A 16187-nucleotide genomic window follows, 5' to 3' on the forward strand; every position below is an offset into this window, starting at 1 on the left:
TAATGTGAATCCAAAATGAGTCACATTATATATATATTTTTTTAGAACAAAGACTTTATTTTATTAGTTCTGCATTCAAATTCAATGATTAACACATTAAGTCACAAACATCAATTTCCAGTACAACCAAACAAATCAGTTGAACAATAACATCCAAACGATTCGGTGAGCTGAAGTTCCAAGGAGTCTTTTCTCCACCGATCAGATAAAACACAGGTTACAAATGGATTACAAACATGAAATAAAGGGAAAATCTTCAAGCAACTTTTGCCTGCATCTTAACAGACATATGTTAAATGTACATATAAAGAGTATACCAGTGAATTTACATTTATTTTACTTGCTACAATGTTAATTGCAAATATGTCATCAAAGGGTTCCACCTTTTCTTAAAGAAATCAGTGGATATGTTTAGTTTTGCTGTTATTTTCTCCATTGTATAAACACTCACTAGTCTCTCTTTCCATTGATTTATAGTAGGGGGCAAAGGTTTATACCAAAATACTGTTATAATTTTTTTTGGCTACAAGGATTCCAAACAAGTACTGTTTTTCTTAACTTAATAAATTACTTGGGAGTTCTCCCAGAACAAAGACCAGGGGGTTCCATTCAATATAAATATGTAAAATATTTGAAATTTCCTCTCTAATTCCCTCCCAGAATGTTTTAATCTTTGGACAATCCCAAAAGAAATGAGTGTGATCTCTGACTCGTCCACACTGTCTCCAGCACAAATTTGATTTAGTTTGATCAAATTTTGAAATAATATATGGTGTTTTGAAATATCTAATGATTACTTTCCAATAAAATTCTTTCCATGTTGGACTGTTAGTTTCTGTCCATTTTCACACACTTGCTCCCACTCTTCATCCTCAATCACAACATTCATTTCTAGTTCCCACCTTTCCTTTATCCCACCCTCCGTCATACATGACTGTAAACATTTGTATAGATTTGACAGAGTTTTATCCGGTTTTTTTTCTTTGGTGATCTTTATGAAGAACATTTCTAAATCAGTAGGTCGTGATTTAAGAAGAGACCATTCCGTATGGGACATCAGGTAACTTTCCCAGCTGCAAATATCTGTAAAAATCAGATGCAGTCAACCCATACTTCTCCTTAATCTGACTAAATGATTTCAGAATCTTCCCTTCAAACAAGTCATCAATAAAAATTAAGTTCTTGTTTTGCCAGATTCGAAACCCTGAATCCTGTTGCCCTGGTAAAAAGTCTATTATATCCCATTTTTAAAGCCCTAGATATAGATTGAGGAGCTTTCATATTTTTTTAATCATGCTTAAAGTCTTTTGCGTGCTTTTCATCCACGTATTTGTAATTTTGTACTTGTTCCAGATTTCGGTTGAGCAAAATACAAGGGCCTGAAATGAAAATTTAGGGCATGCGCTTTGTTCCAGTGTCAGCCATGTTGTTTCTTTAGTCTGTATTAGCCAATCTACTTTGCATACAATTGTGCTGCCCAATAAAATAATTTTAAATTTGGTAAGTTAAGACCTCCATAAGGCTTACCGCTGGTCAGCTGTGTAAATTTTATTCTGGCCTTTCTTTTCTGCCAAATAAAGGTAGAGATCATTTTTCACATTTTTTAAATCTTGTTGTTGGAATCCAAATAGGAAGGGACATAAACAAATACAGCAATCTGGAGAGAATATTCATTTTTACCGTTTCAATCCTTCCATTAAAGGAAAGCGGTAACATTTCCCATCTTTCTAAGTCCTTTTGAATTTGATCCAATAACTTCCCATAATTTGCTTTGTATAATTTGGAGACATCTGTGGTAATATTGATTCCCAAATATCGAAACCCATTAGGTGACCAGTTGAAACTCACTAATTTGGATAATTCTGAGGGCCAGGTCCCTCTTATCATCATGGCTTCTGATTTTGATTAATTTACTTTGCATCCTGAAACTACACTGAAGTCTTTCAAACATTTTAAAACATTTGGTATAGAAATTATTGGGTCTCTAATATACAGTATGACATCATCAACATACAGTGACAGTTTGTGGGTCCTAATTTTATCTGGTATACCTAGGATTGATGAGTCTGTCCTGATTAGCTCTGCTAAAGGTTCTATACCGATCTTGATAGCAAACAAGATCGGTGAAAGGCAGCATCCCTGGCGTGTTCCTCTTTTTAAGGGAAATTTTTCTGACACATAACCATTAACACGTACTCTAGAAGTTGGATTGGAATACAGTACTTCAAACCAGCTAATAAAATTTTCATCAAAACCCATCTCCAATAAGACCTGTTTCAGGAACATCCAATCCACCCGATCGAATGCTTTCTCGGCATCCAGGCCGAGAAGCATTGATGGGTGTGGGTTTTGTTGGCCAATTGAAATTACATTTAGGGTATGTCTGATATTATTTATTCTGAGTCTGTTGGGTATAAAGCTCGTCTGATCGGGATTAATAAGTTTATTAATGATCTTTTGTAGTCTTTTGGCAAAGATGGCACTTAAAATCTTGACATCATTACACAGCAAACTTATTGGTCTATAAGAGGCACATTGTGTGGGGTCTTTACCTTCTTTGTGTATGACCAAGATGATTGCTTCTGCCCATGTTTTAGGTGGATCTTTGGATATTAAAGCATAATTAAACACTCTGCATAAGAGTGGGGTAAGCTCAGAATGAAATCATTTATAAAATTGTCCTGGGAAACCGTCTGCTCCAGGTGACTTATTATTTTTAAGCTTTCCTATATAACAGATTTCATTTCTTCTTTGGTAATTGTCCCCAATAATGCTTTCGCCTCCTCATCGTCAAGTTTGTTGAGATTAATTTGTTGCAAAAATTGCTTGATTTTATCTGCTTTGTTGGGAATGGTCACAGAATCATATAATTGTTTGTAGTGCATTTGCATTTGCTATTTCTTTGGGTTGGGATACTAGTTTTTTGGATAATGGACATGCAATTTTTTGAACGGTTCGACTTGCCTGCAACTTCCTTAGCTGAAATGCTAAAAGTCTACTTGCTTTGTTTCCCTGTTCATAGTATTTTTGGTTGGTGAAACGTAAAGCGCCCACTGCTTTGTAAGTTAGTAACTCATTGAAATCTTGTCTACACTTTTTTAGTTCCTGTAATACATTGTCCTTGTTTGTTCTTTTATGTTTAGTTTCAAGTTTCCTAATTTGTTCTTGTAAATTTTCTTGTTTTTTCTCACGATCTTTTTTAATTTTTGAAGAAAATGAAATAATTTTGCCCCTCAAGTATGTTTTGGCTGTGTCCCATAGAATAGAAGGGGAAATCTTGTCCCTATCACTAGTATCAAAAAAGAAATTAAATTAATCTTTTATATATTGGATCGTCTCTGGATTATTTAAAAGTGATGCATTCAATCTCCATAACTTTAAAGGTTTCTCCAGGTATACATTTAAAGACATTATCACAGGTCCATGATCTGAAATAGTTTGAGGTTCATTATGACATTCCTCTACTCTGTGGGCCTCTTGTTTGGGAACGCAAAAGAAGTCAATTCTGAAATGGCTCTTGTGAACCTTTGAGAAGTGAGTATAATCTCTGACTTTTGGATGTTTTGGACGCCATATTTCAACAAGTCCCATCTCCTCTAGTAGATTCTTCAGCGCCTTTGTTTTTGATAATTGATATTTTTGTTGTAATGGAAATTTGTCCTTGTAATGATTCAAGACACAATTAAAGTCTCCACCTAAAACAATTATTCCTTTTGAATGTCCCGCTAAAATTTGGGCTAGCTCTTTAAAAAAAAACCTGGATTATCCTCATTTGGGGGGTAAACATTCATAATTGTTAGAGTGGTTCCTCCAACCGAACCAACAACCATTATCCAGCGGTCTTCTTTATCATTGAGTACGTTTTCTGCAACAACGCATAAAGATTTATGAAACAGTATTGCTACTCCCCCTTTTTTATATATAGTTTTCATAGGATGCACTGAATATCTGTCGCACCCACTCTCTTTAATTTAGCATGTTCTGCCTAATTTAAATGTGCCTTGATGTTGCTCCTTCAGTTTTTTAATCACTTCACGCACTTGTTTTCGTTTTCTCTGCACCTCGGTGGAGGTGCAGAGGTCAAAATAAACTTTGTTTCCCCGAAACTCCACGTCCCGCTGCTTCCACGCATGCTGTAGTACCATCTGTTTAACGTTGAAATCCAAAAAGCGAACTATTATGGATCTCGGTGGTGTTGCTGGTTTCGGCTTCGGAGCTGTAGCTCTGTGAGCTCTCTCAATGCAAATGTCCGTGCCTTCAGGCAGCATCAGCACAGATTTTAAAAAAATCTGTAATAAACGGGATAATCTCTTTTCCTTCTGAATCTTCCTTTATCCCATACACTCTTGTATTGTTCCTGCGCATTCTGTTCTCTATATCATCCAGTTTAGCAATTAATCTGGCGTCTTTTTTGAGTAAGTAAGCTAACACCCTTTCTTGCTGTATGCCTCGATCTTCTGTTACTCACTCTCTCTTCCGCTGTGTTCAGTCTCTCCTCCAGTGTGTCGATTCTCTTTTTTATTTCTCCAATTGACACCTCCATCCGAGTTTGAGACTCTAAAATGTCTCGTTGTGCAATTCCAGACTCTTCTCGAAATTTGCGGAGCTCTGTTAGCATTAACATTTCGCTCCCGGTGTCGTTCTGAGCTAAGCTAGCATCTAGCGTTAGCTGCTTTTGTGTCATATTCGTGTCATCGCCTTTCCCCGTCTTCGGTTCTCTTCTTGTAGACTTTTGTGACGAAGTCATTATAATAGTGTTTTCTGGATATATAGGTGGATTTATATTCTTACAGCAGGCAAATTAAGAGTTATCTCGGTCAGAATTATGTTCCCCCTGTGTCGGGAGCGCGCATTGCAGCCAGAGAGATGGATCCAGCGGATCTGACCATTTTCACGGCGCTTCTGATTAATTTCTCGGTTAAAACTATAATCGTGTCAGTGTTGTAACTTTCAGTTTAATCGGCAGCTATCAAAATAAAATAAATAAACGAAGTCTTGTGTGGAGGTCTTTTTCATCATTAACAATAAATCCTGTGATTTTGATAACATTTACTCTTTATTTGCTAAAGTTAGGAGGGGGAAACAAAATAATTTTAGCCGCCTGAAATAATCTGTTCCCCCTCTATAAAATGGAAGCAAATTAATTTACCTGCAAGTCTTTAACTGTGTTGATTCCTCTCATCATCAACAACAAATCCTATGGATTTGGTGACATTTGATCATTATTTGCCAAAGTTAAAGGAGGGGAACCAAATTTTTTAGCCACCTGAAATAATCCGTTCTCCCTCCATTTCATAGGAACAAATTAAATAACTAGCATGTCTTTAACTGGGTTTATTCCTTTCTTCATTGATAACAAATATTGTAAGTTTGAAAACATTTGCTCATTATTTGCCAGTTATTAAGGGGGAACCATATTTTAGCAGCCTGACATAATCCATCCCCCTCTATTACATGGGCAAAAAAATTTTACCCGCAAGTCCTTCACTGTGTTTAATCTTCTTTTGATGAACAACAAATACTGTAAATGTGGTAATCTTTTATCAGTATTTGCAAGAGTTATTGGGGGGGAACCAATTATTTTACCCACCTGAAATGATTATTTCCCCCTACATAATATGGGAACAAATTGACTTACCAGCACATCTTTGCCTATGTTTATTCCTCCCATCCTGTAAGTTTGGAGACATTGGCTTTTTATTTGCCAAAGTTATTGTGGGGGAACCAAGTATTTTAGCTGTCTGAAATAACCTACTCTTTGTAGGAGGAACAGATTATTTCAGGAGGCTAAGATATTGGTTACCCCCAAGTAAGTCTGGCAAATTAAGAGTAAATATTACCAAATTCACATGATTTGTTGCTGATGAAGAGAGGACTAAGCACAGTTAAAGAGATAGTGAGAAAAAATAATTAACTCCCATGTTATGTAGGGAGAACAGGTTATTTCAGGCAGCTAAATCAGCTAAATGGTTCCCCCATCATAACTTTGGCAACTAAGAATCAAATGTAACCAAAATCACAGGATTTGTTATTGATGAAGAGAGGAATAAACACAGTTAAATACTTGCCAGTCATTTAAATTGTTCCTATGAAATGGAAGGGGAACGGATAATTTCAGGTGGCTAAAATATTTGGTTCCCCTTCTTTAACTTTGGCAAATAATGATCAAATATCACCAAATCCACAGGATTTGTTGTTGATGATGAAATTATTAAACACAGTTAAAGACTTGCAGGTAAATTAATTTGTTTCCATTTTATGTAGTGGGAACAGATTATTTCAGGCGGCTAAAATATTTTGTTCCCCGCTCCTAACTTTGGCAAATAAAGAGCAAATGTTATTAAATCACAGGATTTACTGTTGATAATGAGATGATTAAACATAGTTAAAGACTTGCAGGTAAATTACTTTGTTTCCATTTTATGTAGGGGGAACAGATTATTTCAGGCGGCTAAAATATTTTGTTCCCCCCTCCTAACTTTGGCAAATAAAAAGCAAATGTTATCAAAATCACAGGATTTGTTGTTGATGAAGAGAGTTGATTATGAAAGGATTAAACACAGTTAAAGATTTGCAAGTAAATTAATTTATTTCCATTTTATAGAGGGGGAACAGATTATTTCAGGCTGCTGAAATATCCATTCTCTCCTCTCCTCCCCCAATAACTTTGGCAAATAAAAAGCAACTGTTTCCAAATTCTCAAAAATTTTATGTGTGATAGCATACTAGACATTTCCTTAATCCAGTAATCTGTCATATTTTACATTAGAACGGGATTTACCAAAAAGTCTACACTCTGATCTTTTCAGGAAGTCTTTATTTTTGTGCCCTGCCATCAGCCAACTTCCCTCCTCTTGTATCAGAAATGAAAAATTATAAATGCACACTATGTGTTGGAAACCTGTGTTTGTTGACTGATTTTTATTTGTCAGGCTTGAGACAAAAGTTGAAAAAAGGTCGATTTCCTTCGCGTTTAAAATAACACAAAACAGCGTAAAAAGACCTCCACACAAGACCTCGTTTATTTATTTATTTATTTTATTTTGATAGCTGCCGATTAAACTGAAAGTTACAACACCGACATGATTATATGAGTAGTTTTTACCGAGAAATCGATCAGAAGCGCCATGAAAATGGTCAGATCCGCTGGATCCATCTCTCTGGCTACAATGCGCGCTCCTGACACAGGGGGAACAGATTTTCACAGGGGAACAGAATTTCGCACAAGACCGGAAGTGGAAGTCGAGCCACATTATATTTAATGTAAGAAATGTTTAATGTTTGGCTGCTGAGACTTCAGAGGACAGAGAAGCAGCTCCAGATTCTGCCAGGATGAGTGAAAAATGAAAAGTAGTAATGAGACTTGGATCTTTGCATGCAGACTAACATTCAACTGAATGTTTTTCTCCTAAAGTCAGTTTGAAGTGTTCAGGGTTTCCTTCATGGAGGGGGGACAGTTCTGAGACAGAGAAAAGAGGGAATACATGATTGGGGAGAGCAGTAATGAGACGGGAGGACATGCCGGGATGGTCAGATAAATGAGGGAGGTGAGCAAAGATCAGAGCTAAAGAGTGCAGAGAGTCGAAGAGTTAGGGAGGAAAAAGAGCTGCGGTGGTAGAGAAATGGGAGCAGAGGATGAAAAAGCGTTAGCGAGGGAAAACAGGGCAGCCCTGTGCGCTCAGTGGGACAGGGTTCATTAACGCCCCCCCACCACAGGCTCTGGCTGCCGAACTAATGACGGGTGAATTCAGACGGGCTGCAGCAGAGGGCAAACCCATCACACACCAGATGTGTGTGATGGGTTTGCCAAAAGTAACACTCTGATGGAGAAGAGGCTGTGAACAAACAACCTGCAGTTTATTTTACTGAGATATTAAGAGACAGAGCGACACAAAGCAGGACAATATCAGTAAGTGAGTAGTCAGTTTCCAATCTAGCACTGCATCTCACTGTGAATGCACTCCCATTATGAAACAAGGTGGTGGCAGCATCATGCTTTGGGCATGCTGTCCATCAGGTCTGTCAGAGGTTCAGTTATTCGCCAAACTTAAAATGCTCCCTGTCCAGACAGACCCAGAAGTGTGTTGTCTGCTGCATGTGACTTCAGTACAGTAACGGTTGTAACGTGTTTTGGAAATTTCATGGAATATTAGTCACTGTATTTTCAAACCTGCTTCGTAAATCAAAATATTCTCAGATCAAACTAGAAAAGGAGTGATTAAAAGTGTTGTAAATTCTCTGATACTTTCCTTCCTCATGATGGTAAATGTGTGTCTGCTTAGGTCCAACGTGTGCTGACCTCCATGACCCCTGCAAACACAGCAAGTGCCACCGGACATCGCAGTGCAAGGCGCTGCCTGAAGGGGGCTATAAATGCGAGTGTCCCATGGGGCGAGAAGGAAAGCACTGTGAGAGAGGTAACGTACTGCAGCTAGCATCTTTCTTCTCTATGCGTGTTCGCTGACGTTTCCTCTCGTCTTTGATTGAATGGAAAGCATGAAAGGTCCAAACCTGCTGGCGTTGGGGCAATGTGAGGGCTGCTGCGCTGTGCTGCAGAGCCGTGGTGGATGATTGGCCCCGTTGGGCCGTTCGCCACATCCACTCCAGTACGCTTGTTAGTGAGGAAGCAGAGATGCTCCGTTCCTCCCTGCCTGCCGCCCACAGGTGTTGTTCTCCAGCTTGTTGTTGGTGTGTAGCTCCACATGGCAGAGCGGCCTGCTGCTGGGACCGCACAGCGCTGCCGCTGCCTTTGAAGTTCATGATTAGAAGTTTGGGCAGTGTCGTATTGTGAAGTTTACTTATGTTCTTCCCTCCCTGACTTTGTAGATGCTGTTATGAATGCTGCAAATTAAGGAGAATATGCTGTCATGCTCTCTCCAAACTAAGGAGAATCCAGCCACCAGCCTCTGGGTGATAGGTACTTTTCTCGAACCTACATAAAAAGACCACAGACAACGTATATGAATTTTATAGACAAAGCTTTTGCAAAAGGAGAACTTTCCATCAACAACCTCATCAGCCGTTCACAGAAAGTTCTGATCTCCTTCCACGCGAGCCCCTGTTTTATTGTCAAGCAGAACAACCAAAAGGGGCAGTCAGGAAGAACAACAAAGGTCGTATAACTTCTAACCTAAACAAACCAGCAACTCAGTTCCAGGTGTGATATCTGATCTACGATCTGAGCCCAGTTCAGCTCTAGGTCAAACTAACACAAGAAGAATTTAAGATCTGGGAAACACAGAGTTAACTGTCTCACATGAAGATAAACAGACAGTCGTAACCTCCAGGTCAGTTTATACACACATAAGGAAGAGAACACTTTAAACTAAAAATCACAATAATACTGATTAACATTAGACTGAATATGAACTAAAGTAATAACAAAATGATAATACCAAAAAATCTCTAACACTGGGAGTAAAAGGAGACCAGATGGGAGTATCCTCCATCTTCTGAGCCTCAGTTAGCGGGTGATTAAAATAAATTGAGGTGAACCAAAATCGATGCTACGTGAGCATGAGCGTCTCTCATTCCAAAAGGCTATTTTAACAAAGGAATCAATGAGATGACTAATCGCATCAGTCCTCCCGCTCAGGGTGATTAATGGCAGCATCAGTCAGCCAGAGTGGCAGCCAGGAGCGGGGCCCATAAGAACACAGTCAGGTCCCTCTGAGGCCACACTCAGCTAGAGAGGCCGATCATCACCTGAAGGTGAACTTACTCAAAACGGGTTGCATCTGTGTGTGTGTGTGTGTGTGTGTGTGTGTGTGTGTGTGTGTGTGTTTGTCTGTGTGTCTGTCTGTCTGTGCGCATGCACGTTAAGCTTGAGTCTCCACTGTAATCCGACCAGGTTCATCAGTGCAGTTTGCTGCTTGATTCGTTTGCAGTGGAGGGTTTTTCACTGAATCACCTCCTTTCCTCTGTGCTTTAACCCTGTGTTAATGTGAATCATTATAATTTACCAATGAAAGCAAGACCTCTTAGAAAAATACACTCCAGGGTAGGAATATACCAATTTATCGACCAGCCAATTTCCCATATTTTGGGAAAGCGGTGATCGGCTGATTTTTGCATCTTAACCACCTATTTTATCTTCCTCAGCAAAGGTATGTAAATCAACTGTTTTCTTTTTCTGCTCTGCTGTGAGAGAGATTTTACAAAAACAGACCGGCCCACCAGGTCAACATACAGTTGACTATTGTTAACTGTATGTTTGCAGTTAACAATAGTCATCTCACTGTTGGCAACTCATCAACTTTCTTGCTACATTTAGCAACATTTTAGACAAAAAAATTGGTATCGCCCAAAATTGGAATCGGCAGGTCAGGATTTTTAATAGGTCGGCCAGAAAACTGCAATCAGTGCACCCCTACTCCAGGGGAATTTTGGCTCCTACTGGGTTCCAGTTGCTACATTTGCAGCACAAACCAGACGTCTCTGTTTCTGTGTGGATCTCAGCAGGTAACTGGCCCACAAACACAAACACCTTTTAAACTGTTAGGCAGGCAGACTCACCTGTAAAACCTTACATAGTTTGTCATGTCATGGTGGGTTTTGTATTTGCTATGTCATTGAACCAGAATATAGGTAAAACATCCGCTCCATGTGCTCTGCCTCTAGTGGCATCACTATGGGGTGGGGTCTTTATCTGCATGTTTTTAATCCAATAACCAAATATAAAAAGTGTTTCTAACCTGCTGGTTGCAGCTTTGCTCCACCTGGACAGACTGTCAGTCTGCCTGTCTGTCAGTCTGGCCGCGGCGCGCTGCGCTGTGCTACGACTCCAGATGCTGCTTCAGACGTGATGTAGGACTTTGAAAGCTGGATAGTTTGATAGGCTGGAAGACTTTTACTTTACCCCCAGTGCAGAACTAACAGATTACATGCAGCTGTCATAAGTTGACTTCATCCTACAAGAGTTTATCAATTATAAAAACAATTAATTTATTCATATTAGTTGACATAAGCCAAAAAAGCAAAATAGTTATTTTTCATCGATTAATGCTTGTGTCTATTTATTCTAGGCATTTGGAATCTGTACTTCTGGGTTCACCTAGAAAGCCTGTTCTGGGATTGATTGGTATTGGCCCTATCCTCCACTAGGGGCTTCACCAATTAGCATCATTATGACGTCCCAACAATTTTACTGCAGAACTGCTGTACAATACTTGAGAAAGAGAGAGAGAAAAGCTTTGTTCCTCTTAAAGCGTCTAAAGCTGATGATAGTCACCAGAGCTGCAGCTTCACCGTCCATCATGGATCAGGCCTGTCTGCCATGTTGGTTCCTAATACCCGAGAAATCCAGCAGTGGGAATCTATACTTCATTGCCCAGTTGGTTTTTTATTGTCAGTGTACATTTTGTAGGTGGAGAAAAATACACCATTGGACTCTAAGAGGTAAAAATGTGAGCTTTGGATCCTTTGGTACTGCCTCTCTCGGTTTATTGGGCCAACTTCACTCAGGTAACCCTTTCTTCAGGTATAAATAAGAGATGCCCCAGAGTGTAAACATTGACCTCAGTGAAACAGGTTCGTTTTGCTCATTAATCTGACATTTTAGCTAAAGGTTGCATAGAAAAACTTCTGCCAATCCAACTTTTTTCTTCTTTTTCTTCTGCTCGGTGCCGATGTGTGTTTTCCTGACACTGGTTGACCTCTTGTGTCTTATTGATCCTTGTATCAGGCCGAGCAAATGGGTGAAAAGGAGAAAAAAACCACCCACACACACACTGCTTGAGAAAGTAAATTGTGAGCCTCTTTTCTCGCTCCAGTGGAATTTAGTTTAGCAAATAATTTAGTTTATTCCTATTTTTGCCCCTCATTTCCATGGTCGGTGCCATCATCATTAGCAGTCTTCTGCACAATAGCTAATTAGCTTTCTCATCTCAGTCTTCCTCCTCCAGTCTGACTCAACTCTGCTAATCCCGACCAATTACAAATAAAAGCTGCCTTACCAGCTGCAAAGGTATCTGCGTGTTTATGTGAGTGTTTAGGAAATGCCGTGGCGTTTTAAACACCTCCTTCCCCCTTCAGGTGACATGTGAAGGATCTTTAATGTCAGGCCACTTGTCAGAAGATGGCTCGGTGCCCGTCTTAATGAGTCCAGACAGCCAGGCGGAGGCACGTTGCAAAGACATGAATTTGCAAAAAGGCCTGCCAGAGCACAATAGCTAAATTATTTCTCAAGGTCCCAGATGTGTGTTAAACTCTCCATGTCTGTGGAGCTCTTTGTCATCCGGTGGCATGCTGTGTAATCGCTCTCGCATGAGTATTTCTGGATTTTTGTTTTCTTGTCTTTTTTTTTTTTATCTCTGTAGAGAGAAAGTCTTAATCCCAGGGGCTACACGCACACACACATCCATCTCTGACAGGTTTTCCTCGAAGATGTGCCGATGAGTCCTGAATTTCGATTCTGCCACCAACAGAAGGAGAGCAGGTCATGGGTTTGACTCTTTGTGTCTCTTTGCTTTGCAGTGGCTGAGCGGAGAGGCGTTTACATGCCTCTTTTCAGTGGCGACTCGTACCTGGAGCTCAAGGGGCTTCATCTCTACGGGCATGATCTACGGTAAGTCTCAGTCTCAGTGTGAAATCTGCACGGGGTTAGATGAATATTACGGATAACACCGAACATGGTGTAGTTTTCATAGTTCCAACAGCTCTGTGCCTGGGGCAGAGAGGGAGCTCATGCTTCTTTAAGGCTGAGCTGAATTCATAATGAAGATTACACAACTAACCTTCCTTAAGCTGCAGCATCTTGGTAGCTCTACAGGGTGTGTTGACATGGATGTGTCTGTTCCTTATCTGTAGTCAAAAGTTCAGCATGATGCTGGTTCTCATGGCCAATGACTCCAACGGTCTGATCTTCTACAACGGACAGAAGTCTGATGGAAAGGGAGACTTCGTCTCTCTGTCCCTGAGCAATGGCTACTTAGAGTTTCGCTACGATCTGGGAAAGGGACCGGCTATTATCAGGTCTTGTCACTTCAACAGAAAAACATCAGCAGCACGTCAATGTTTAGATTATAAGCAGGCTGCTTTCTGACGTCCAGTGTGTGTCTTTGTGTCATTCAGGAGTAGGGACCAGATGCAGCTGAAGGTGTGGAACACCATCAAGCTGGAGCGTTCCCTCCGTAAAGGCGAGATCCGGTTGAACGAAAAAGCAACTTCAGGAGAGTCACCAGTAAGAAACAGCAAGCTAACTGAGCAGCCAATCAGCATGCAGGACCATTGGGCATGTGGTTAGCCATGCTTCTGCCATGCATACTCATCTGTGTGCTTCCACCCATCAACGCCACATCCTTGGCTTTTTGCTGCTTCTGTTTTTAATTTGCAGAGCTACTCTTAGGCACAATGCCATTTCCTAGCAGTTATTATATCAATATGTACAATATTCCAGTTACAAAGGACTGCTTGGATGCAGAATTTAAAAGGTGTTGGATGTTTCATGCTCTGCATTCACTCTCAGCAAGGCAGTTAGATATTTGATTTCCCTTAATGCATAGTGACATCAGGGCAACATTAATATGCCCAGATATGTCACATAAACCATGATTATGGTAATCAGTTATTTTAAACATTATTCTGATGATTAATCAGGTAAAAACAATCTGATTCTTAATTTAACCCCTTAAGCTGATTTTATACAATACTAGAAAAACAATAAAGGACACAAATAATCCAATTCCTTTTTTAAATTTACATTTTTTGCCTATATTGCATTGACGGTTTTCCATTAGTGTATAATTGATCGTTTGTTGCAAACAGTGCATTTCTGATTAAAAAAATCTTTCTAACATGAACATGTGAACAGCTCACCACTTTCTGCTAGATTAATTATCAACATAGATTATGGCTGATCCAGTGACTATTCTCTGGATTAACTGATTAATAATTGGATCACAAAAGCTGCTTAATAGGAAATATTTCAATACAACTTGAACCAAGTTAAACTAAAACTAAGCCCCTGAGGTATTCTGGGTAAAACATGGTGGTTTTTCATCTTTAATGTGAAATGTATCTTTTGCTATAGTTTTGGTTTAATTACCTCTCTGAGTGTTTTATCTGAGTCTCTATGCTAAAGTTAACGATTAATTGATCGCTAAATTAGGTGGCGATCATTTCAATAATCGATTCATCATGATTAATCATTTCATTCACATGAACAGTACTGTTGTTAGCGCAACACGTTGAGCATTAACATCTGAATAAGTTTGAGTTTATGATCAGCTGAAAGTATCGCTGTTTGTCTGAGGGAAGGAAAGGCCTCAGTGGTCAGCTGACTCAGATCTGACAGCTTTACCTCTCTGGCTGCTTAGCTCGCTTGTCTCCAACAGATAAAACTGTTGTGATACAGAAAAGTCCAGAGCAGCCTTTACTGCTGGTTTACAGTCAATTTGATCAAAATGTGCCGTTGCAGTGGCGTCTGGGAGAGAGGAGGCAGATAAGGGAGAGATATCAGCAGCAACAGGGGTATAATGAAATTTCTGAGTTCATCGCCTAGACCAATAAACAGGTAGCAGCCTCTAAATGAAGGTGATCTAATCGCTGAATAAGTCTCTAAGTCTTCCAATTACATTAAAGAGTGTAGATTGTGATTATGAGCACACTCTCTGTCAGCTCTGTAGTCTTCTACACTTTAAAAGATTCTCAGTTTTTTGTTTTTTTGTCTCTCTATCTCTCCTCCAAAAATCAGCGTGGTAATCGTGTTTTACTCCAGCAACGTGGGCAGAAAATCTTATTAAAAGAAGAGAGTAAGGAGAGGCAAAGATATGCGCTTGCAGGGGAACCAGGAGACACCCGGGATGAGCTGAGACCCTATGGATGGGTTCTCTGCTACATGGGCTGAGAGCTGCAGAGAAAATACACATGATGCATACACATTTCTGCTTTGCTGGGAGTAATCATCATATCAAAGAGCACCCAGGCTGCTGCAGTAATGAAACCCAAACTTTTAAAAGGCATGGAGAGGAGAAATCTAAATCTACTTCTCTTATTTAATGGCGGCAGTCAGTGAATGAGGCGGGCTTAAGAGGCACTATTTGCAGTCATTCATCAGTGAAGTTTTTTTAATTTATTATTTTCATCTTTTCCTTATGCATGGCCACTTAAGACAGTTTCTTATTTACACTGCTGCTTTTTTGGATATCTGTTTAAAACAGTGGTGTTCAAAGTAGCCACAAAATTCATCAAATTAAAAATGCAAAAATTAGTTTATTGTGATTTTATCAAAATCATTTGAATGGCCACAAATGGCCTCTGAGCCACACATTGGACACCCCTGTTGCAGTATGCGTTCTTCATGTTTTGTTGTCTTTATGTCAGTTTTCTGTGCTTTATTTTGGACGCTCTGGTAGATGCTTGTGAGGTGATAGTGAATGTTTCTCTACTCTGCATGCCTCTGTGAGCACAAACACGTAGTCTCCCCTTTCAATAACGGTCTTCTTCCATATTTTCTTCCTTCTCTATGATGTGCTCTCTGGATATCAGAAATCACGCAAGGTAATGAGACAAGTCCCAGTCACACCCTATCCCCATTTCATTTCAGCCGCTCACCAGTTCTCTCACTCCTCCCATCCCTCCAATAAAAAAAATCCAATAAAAGAAAAGTCTGCAGCTTTGAAACTACCACTTCTGAGTAAAAACTTTACCGTTTCAGAAGCCGTACATGCCACAAAGCGGTGGAGAGAAGATGCTCTTGAAGAGCACAGTTTGGCTTTCACCTCGGTCCATCTGCTACGGGGGCGGGAAGGCGGGTGGCAGAGAGAGAGAAAGAGAGAGGCAGTCATCCTCACGATGGCCATTGTTTGAAAGCAACAAAGAGACTTCTTCATTAGCACAGCGTGGGCAGGGGGGGTTCACAGCGCTCTGCATGGCTGTGAAAACGGCGAGAACAAGGAGGATGTATACGGACGGCAAGGTGCTAAACCAAACCCGCCTGCTCAGTTGTCATCTGTTCTTGCTTCTGTTGGACGCAGGAACAATCCGCCATAGTGACAGGAAGTCACTCCAACTTTGACCCGCAGAAACCAACACACACCCGAACAACACACAGCTAAACAACACACAGCTAAACAACACACAGCTAAACAACACATAGTTAAACAACACACAGTTAAACAACACACAGTTAAACAACACACAGTTAAACAACACACAGTTAAACAACACACAGTTAAACAACACACAGT

General features: G+C 40.0%; 1 protein-coding gene and 1 long non-coding RNA gene across 14 annotated transcripts in view; one reads left to right on the forward strand and one right to left on the reverse strand.

The window, feature by feature from the left end:
• The window catches only part of agrn (agrin), a 593620-nt gene that overhangs the window by 534125 nt on the left and 43308 nt on the right, over window positions 1-16187 (forward strand). For 8 of the 13 annotated variants that reach the window (XM_016661973.1, XM_016661976.1, XM_016661975.1 and 5 more), the window contains 6 exons: window positions 8283-8417; window positions 12475-12565; window positions 12808-12972; window positions 13072-13180; window positions 15487-15498; window positions 15656-15706. In XM_016661973.1, the coding sequence (XP_016517459.1) occupies window positions 8283-8417; window positions 12475-12565; window positions 12808-12972; window positions 13072-13180; window positions 15487-15498; window positions 15656-15706 (563 nt within the window). The remainder of the gene's footprint in view (window positions 1-8282; window positions 8418-12474; window positions 12566-12807; window positions 12973-13071; window positions 13181-15486; window positions 15499-15655; window positions 15707-16187) is intronic. The other 5 variants (XM_016661978.1, XM_016661981.1, XM_016661986.1 and 2 more) reach the window with 2 other exon arrangements.
• Window positions 332-16187, reverse strand: part of LOC107833261 (uncharacterized) — an 18464-nt gene continuing 2608 nt past the window's right edge. The window contains exons 2-3 of the long non-coding RNA XR_001658974.1: window positions 10780-10781; window positions 332-343 (exon numbers count right to left, since the gene is read on the reverse strand). This is a non-coding gene — a long non-coding RNA (uncharacterized LOC107833261). The remainder of the gene's footprint in view (window positions 344-10779; window positions 10782-16187) is intronic.

The sequence above is a fragment of the Poecilia formosa genome, unplaced genomic scaffold, assembly GCF_000485575.1.
Source record: "Poecilia formosa unplaced genomic scaffold, Poecilia_formosa-5.1.2 Scaffold352, whole genome shotgun sequence".
Lineage (NCBI taxonomy): Eukaryota > Metazoa > Chordata > Actinopteri > Cyprinodontiformes > Poeciliidae > Poecilia > Poecilia formosa.